At 43.5% G+C, this 6,742-nt stretch overlaps 1 protein-coding gene across 3 annotated transcripts in view; it reads right to left on the bottom strand.

Moving 5' to 3' along the window:
• LOC126388386 (dachshund homolog 2-like) overlaps nt 1-6,742 on the bottom strand; it is a 32,863-nt gene that overhangs the window by 14,184 nt on the left and 11,937 nt on the right. For all 3 annotated transcript variants that reach the window (XM_050041508.1, XM_050041506.1, XM_050041507.1), the window contains exons 2-5: nt 1,587-1,712; nt 1,304-1,435; nt 1,032-1,186; nt 265-409 (exon numbers count right to left, since the gene is read on the bottom strand). In XM_050041508.1, the coding sequence (XP_049897465.1) occupies nt 265-409; nt 1,032-1,186; nt 1,304-1,435; nt 1,587-1,712 (558 nt within the window). The remainder of the gene's footprint in view (nt 1-264; nt 410-1,031; nt 1,187-1,303; nt 1,436-1,586; nt 1,713-6,742) is intronic.

Raw genomic sequence — 6,742 nt, 5'->3', positions numbered from 1 at the left:
AGCATCTTGATATGCCACACCTGTGAGGTGGGATGGATTATCTCGGCAAAGGAGAAGTGCTCACTAACACAGATTTAGACAGATTTGTGAACAATATTTGTGAGGAAATGGTCTTTTGTGTGTATAGAAAATGTTTTAGATCTTTGAGTTCAGCTCATGAAAAATGGGAGCAAAAACAAAAGTGTTGCATTTATATTTTTGTTCAGTGTATCTACAGAACATGAACGTGTGTGTGTGTGTGTGTGCGTGTGTGCGTGTGCTGACCGAGCTCCGGTGTGTGTGCTGGAGGAGGAGGTGTTGATGAGGAGGATGAAGATGCTCTGGAAGGTGATTGGCTGGTTGGGTCTTGGGGGCGGAGCTCATCATCAGTGGGGGAGACACAGGGGGAGGGGCTTCCTGGAGGAGACTCCTGAACACAGAGAAGAGATGGTTCGCATTAGAGCTGTTAGCATTAGCGCTGTTGGCATTAGCAATGTTAGCATTACCATTCTTTTTGTTAGCATGTGTTAGGTTAGCGGTGACAGCAGCTGTTTTTCATGTCTATTTTTCTGTTGTTTAAGTGCAAAAGGCATTAGCACTGTTAGCATTAGCACTGTTAGCATTAGTGTTGTTATCATTAGCAGTTTTTAATTTTTCTTTACCAGTAGAATTTGTGCTGAATTGTTAGAATAGGCAGGAGTACACTTAGCACCGCTAACATTGGAGCTATTAGCATTAGCACTGTTAGCAGTAGCAGTAATTGATGTTAGTGGTAGCACTGTTAAAATTAGGGCTGTTAATATTAATGCTGTTAGCACAGTTGGCAGTACAACTTTTAGAAACAACTTTCTTAGCATTTACAATACAAGCATTAGCACTGCTACCCTTAGCAGTGTTAGCCACAACACCACCTGGGTCAGTGATGTTATAATTTGCCTTGTTAGCATTCTTAATGTTAGCATTAGCCCTGTTAGCATTCTCAGTGTAAGCATTAGCACTGTTAACATTGTGTGATGTTAGCATTAGCACTAGCATTGTTAGCTTGCACTCACCTTGCTCTCCTCTATCTGAACATGTGACACGGCGGCCATGTTTGCCAAACTGCCCAGCTGACTCATCTGGTTCATTGCCATGGCTACGCTGGCAGGGGGCAGACCCACAGGGAGGAGGGGGTGTGGCATGACCATAAAGGGGAAGTCTGACAGACCTGAGGAGACGGAGTCACAAAGAAACGTGGATCACAGGAAATAATTTGGTACTACAATGCTAAGCTAACGGTAAAGGAGCCACTCAGTCATCCAATCAGAGCACAGCTGGGACTTACGGTTTGCCAATAGCGAGCTGTGCTGCTGCAGAGTGTTGAGGTGTAGAGACGCCGAACCAGGAGGAGGGGCTACAGCTGAAGAGAGAGGAGACAGGAGGCGCTGCTCTTTCTCCCAGGATCCTTCACTGCCTCCTACAGGCCGGAGATGGTAATGAGGAGAGGACAGAAGGAGACAAGGAGAGGAGAAAAGGAGACATAACTGAGTTTTGAGCCCTTTGAGTTTCAGAGACAGATGATGATGTCATGATGATGATGTCACGATGGTCATGATGTCACAACGTACTTGTGTCATCGTTGTCTGACTCGGCTCCATTGTGCTGTTTGCTCTGATCACTGTTGCCATGGAAACCCATCATCATCCTCATCTTCTGCAGCTTCAGGGCCTCTGCCATCGCCGCCGCTGTCAGACCTGCAAAGACGAGACACGTCAGAATCCAACGAGACACCTGAGACAGGTGTGATGTTTGAATGATGAAGGATGAAGGACACAAAGTCTGATCACAGGTTAGATACCTGAGTGACACTCTGAATGTAATCAGTGTGATGTTGGTGGGCGGGGCTTAGCTGGAGGCAAAACAGTTCTCCACAGACATTAGCTAGCGCTAGCTAACAAGTTGTGTTGTCTTGTTTTAGACGATGGAGGAAGATGATGTGAGTGGTGCGTTCAGAAACACTCATTGTGAGTGTGGGAGTGCACTCTGACACAAACTGGAGCGTTGATAAATTGGGAGCGCTGTCTGAATGTAGCGTTGGGTTATCCAGAGCAGCGCACTCTCAGAGTGGCAGAGCGCACTCTGGACACTCTGTCTGTGGAGACGGAGCAGCAGAGCGCCGAGCGGAGTGAATGTGTGATTAACTTAACCGTTGGTTCATTCATGTAGAAATATAACGCTCCGTTTCTTCCACCAACAGGGCTCTCATTTTAGTGTAGAGCGTCAGACTGAATTTACCAACGCACCATGTCAGGTCACTCACTCTCCGGGACCGCCAGTGTTACTTGAATAAGTAAACACTGACCAACGGGACCAGACTGGCCGACCCGTATGCTCTCACTCAGTGGATGGATGATGTCACAGGAAGCCAATCTTACAAAGGAGGACCACACTTGTTTGTTTTGCTATGGAAGCTAACGTTAGCTAATGTGCTAAAAAGTTAGCGTTCCAGAGAAATCCAATATTCCTCTTAATCCCTCCCCAGTTTCTGATGAGGTGGACATGATAACCCTTAATACACATAACCTTATTCATCCCTACAACAGGAAATACTTTTTCCCTAACCTGATATGAAGTGTGCGCTGCACATGTGAGCATTTTTGATGATGGCCTCCGTCCAGTCCTTTGGTCTTATCACATTTAACCATAGTTGTCTTTGTTTTTGTTGACGGGCAGTGGCGGCTGGTTTTGAGCCATGACTCCTTCTATTCTGGCTCCCAATAACACAACAAGACAAACACATTTTAACACTCCTATGGAGCCTACAGCCCTGTGGGGGAGAGGCAGCTGCACCTCCAGCTGATAAACTGAGGTCACTGTGACATCATTGTGATGTCAGCACTAACGGGGTCTATTAAAGCGTACATTGTCAGCAGCATCTGAGATATCTGCAGTTTAATTAATGACATCAGCTCCGTTTGAGCTTCAGCGACGTCTGGACACGAATAAAGGTCAGTGTTTCTATGTTTTTATCTTTACAGAGGAAGATGAAGGAGAGAATTTCTGTCTTTTAAAGATGAAGGTAAAAAGGAGATGAAGGTTGTTTAATTGTTTAGCAGCAGAAGTTGGTGACTGATCAATAATGAACGTCTTTGTCTTTAGATGAGAAAGATGAAGGTGAAATGATGAAGATGAAGGTAAGTGTTTTTGTCTTTCACAGATGAAGGTGAAGATGAAGGTGAAATGATGAAGTTGAAGGTATATGTTATAAAGTGTGTAGCAGCAGCAGAAGTTGGCGTCTGATCTGACTGATCAATAATCAATAATTAATGACGCTGTCAGCCTCAGAGTCTCCAGTGACTGTCTCTGTCTCCCTGCAGCCACTTGGCCCAATTAATTAATTTCCTCCTCTAATTAATTCAGTCAGTATCAACAAGGGACTTGGCTAACCATCGGACAGCGACCCCCCCCCCCCCCCCCGCACGCCGCGGGCTGATGAGCGACAACACAAAGTGTTTCTCTTTTTGTTCTTGTGTTTGGCTTCAGGACGTTCTGAATCTGGAACGCTTAATGTCAGGAGACGTTTCCTCTGTTTCATCTCTGAGTGTCCACCACATGTTACAGCCGTTAGCTTAGCATAAAGAGCTAACTGTGCTAACTGTGAGTGTGGCTCTGTGAAACAATCAGACATCACTTTGTTCTTTGAGTCCGACTCTGACACCATCTGACTTCAGTCCTGGTGTTCACAGCGTCCGACTTTCTGTGCACATAATGAAGGTTTTTATTTTACAAAGCTCAGCGACACGTTAACAGGATTAAACAGGTTGAATATTCGCACACTGTGAAGTCGACTGAACCCTTTAATATAATCCTTCCCCAGCAGAGCATCTGTCCGTCACGTTAAACTGCTGCAGGAACCTTTTTCTCACTGAAGCAGGAAGTGTTTCACTGACCTGATCAGAAACTACAGAATGACATCACTGATCAAATATAAATAAAACACAATATATTTTTCTCACAGCAGAGTCTATCAAAGAAACACCACCTGGAAACAGGAAACGCATCACTTAGCGATGTAATAAACACACTGACATGTCACTTTGATGAATTTGTCTTGTTTCCTGTTGAAATTGTTTCTGCTGTCGCTGAACGAAAACAGACGCTCTGAGATTCTGTCGCTGTTTCTGTGGATTCATTTCTGGATCTACACAAAAAGAAAACATGTTTGTTTCATACATAATGTTTAAACTTGGACCTGAATGTTAAAGAACACAAATCAGTTTGACGTCAGCTCAGAGACAAAAAACACAAAACTACTGATCAATGAAAAATATGAAGAGACGATGAGACGGCTCCGAGTGTGATGGGATCTACTGTACATCAGGAATAAAAGCAAACCTGAGGGTGGAGTCAGAATTCTGAATGAAGACGCTCCGCCTGCTCACACCAACTGAACTCAAGGATTATTGATCAGTTGTTGATCAGTTCCTTGGTCTGAAGGCTGGAACCTGTTTCTGTACTCGGACATTGTTCAGAGACGTTTTTCTTTCTTGATTATTTTTTCGACTTTTATCTCGGGATGCACCAGCTGTGAAATTCTGGGGCGATACGGATGTGTTTGTTTTTTATTTTTGTTTTGTTGTCATGCTTCCACAGCGCAGACAGCCGTGGATGGAGGCTTCATTATTTCAGGTTGTCTGTGCGTCTGCACAAACGTACCTCTGTCTGACCTTGAAGAAGTTTCTTCAAATTTGGCACAAACTTTGTGTCAGGGATCAACAGTCAAACGTCCTCCTGGACTGAAGAACAAACTGAGCAGAATTTGATGGTCAGAGGTCAAAGGTCAGTGTGACATCACAAACATGTTTTTGTCCATAACTCAAGAATTAATTCACTAACTTTGACAAAACAGGATAAAATAATGAAGGTCAAAAAGTCAAAGGTCAGCTTGACTGTGACATCATCATGTTTTCTGTCACTTATCTTCAAACAGATTTTCTGTGTGTGAAACATCCATGTTTTATGCTGCGTTCCAGTCAACCCGTAACTCGTGTTTTCACAACTTGTAACCCGTGAACGTGCACTGGAACGACAGTCAAACCCATAACTTCCCACCCGTGAACTCGTACCAGATCGATGTACTCCCAGTTACGCTTTCTGATGTCACACAGCCCTCTAAACCAATGACATTACTCATCTAAACAACAATGGCAGCCCCATGGATGCAGTGTTGATGCAGGTGATACACGGTGAGAAATAGACATAAAATAACCCTAATGTTAACGCATTATTGGCAGCCGCTCTAACAGCTGGTTTCCAGTGAAAGAATAATCAATACAAAATACGTTTCCAAACACACAGATAACGTAAAATAAAAAGTATAATAGCATCTGTGACCTTATGCGCCGTTTCTCCTCCTCCATTTCACTCAAATGAGCAAGGAACCGGCACCTTTGGCGATAGAAATAATGGGGAAGCACAAAAAAATGGTTCGCCATGTTCAACGTTAAACAGGAAGTAACTGGCAGTTTGCCGTAACTTTCCTGGAACGCTACAAAGTCGTAACTCGTGACTTGAGGTCGTGACTTACGAGTTCAAAAGCCTGCCTGGAACGCACCATTAGTTCATGTTGTTGTTGTTATTTATTCCTCCTGTTTATTCCAGAGAAACAAAAAAAATATTCCATTATTTAAAAAATAACAGTTTTAAAGTCAGACGGTCGTTACACTGCTGCTGCTGAACACAGATTCATTCAGACACATTTATCAACCTTTAATAAACCTTCTGTCACATGAAAAACATGTTTTTAAAAAACTGCTAGAAAAACTTTTCCCACATATAATATATCATAATTCTCTCTGTGTAATATCTATTTTATATTCCTGTGAAAACATCGACACATTTCTCCTTCAAACAGCTGAATTTATTCAAGTTTCTCACTGAAAGCTACATTTTACAAGATTACACTGAACACATCATGAGAATGTTATAATTTACCTTTGGGGAATACTCAGTTTTACTGAGTAGAGCTTGAACGCTTCATAATGTGACTAAATGTAACATCAGCTGTTAGCTCTGGCTGCCAACAGCTAACAGCTGATGTTAACTAGCTGCTAACAGCTAACGTTAACTAGCTGCTAACAGCTAACGTTAACTAGCTGCCAACAGCTAACAGCTGATGTTAACTAGCTGCTAACAGCTAACGTTAACTAGCTGCTAACAGCTAACAGCTGATGTTAACGAGCTCTCCTCTTGATGATGTCAGCACAGACTTGATTAGCTAGCTAGCTTGTGATTAGCACGGGTCATTTAGGTGAACAGAGACTTTCAGCTCCCTGCTGATTTGCGTCCGATCAGCTGACGCCTCTTTCAGGAAATAAAAATGAATCCGTAGATAATTTCTCATCTTCATGAATCAGTCGTACTTCGTCCAATCAGGCGCTCTCCCATGCAGCGACAGAAATGACACAGGATGTCTGACAAAAGTTCAGCTCACAGCAGCAGCGCTGCGTTGCTCGCCGTTATTCAGGACGCCTCTTCTGATGGCTTCACATCGAAATGTTGTCATGTTGGTGTAGTTTCAGTTTTCTAACCACATCTTCTCTCCTCGCTCAAAAACACGTGAAACAAAGAAACACAGCGTGTGTCGCTCAGCCCCTCCCATCTCCTGACATGTGACCTCCTTCATGTTGTCGACAGCGGCCTCGACTCTGCCGGACACCAGCGACTCCATCTCCACTGTGTTTACAGTGAACATATTCTTTATATTTTTCATATTACTATTATT

The sequence above is a fragment of the Epinephelus moara genome, chromosome 3, assembly GCF_006386435.1.
Source record: "Epinephelus moara isolate mb chromosome 3, YSFRI_EMoa_1.0, whole genome shotgun sequence".
NCBI lineage: Eukaryota > Metazoa > Chordata > Actinopteri > Perciformes > Serranidae > Epinephelus > Epinephelus moara.
Note: the sequence above shows the minus strand (reverse complement) of the source record. Positions and strands in the feature narration are given on the sequence as shown.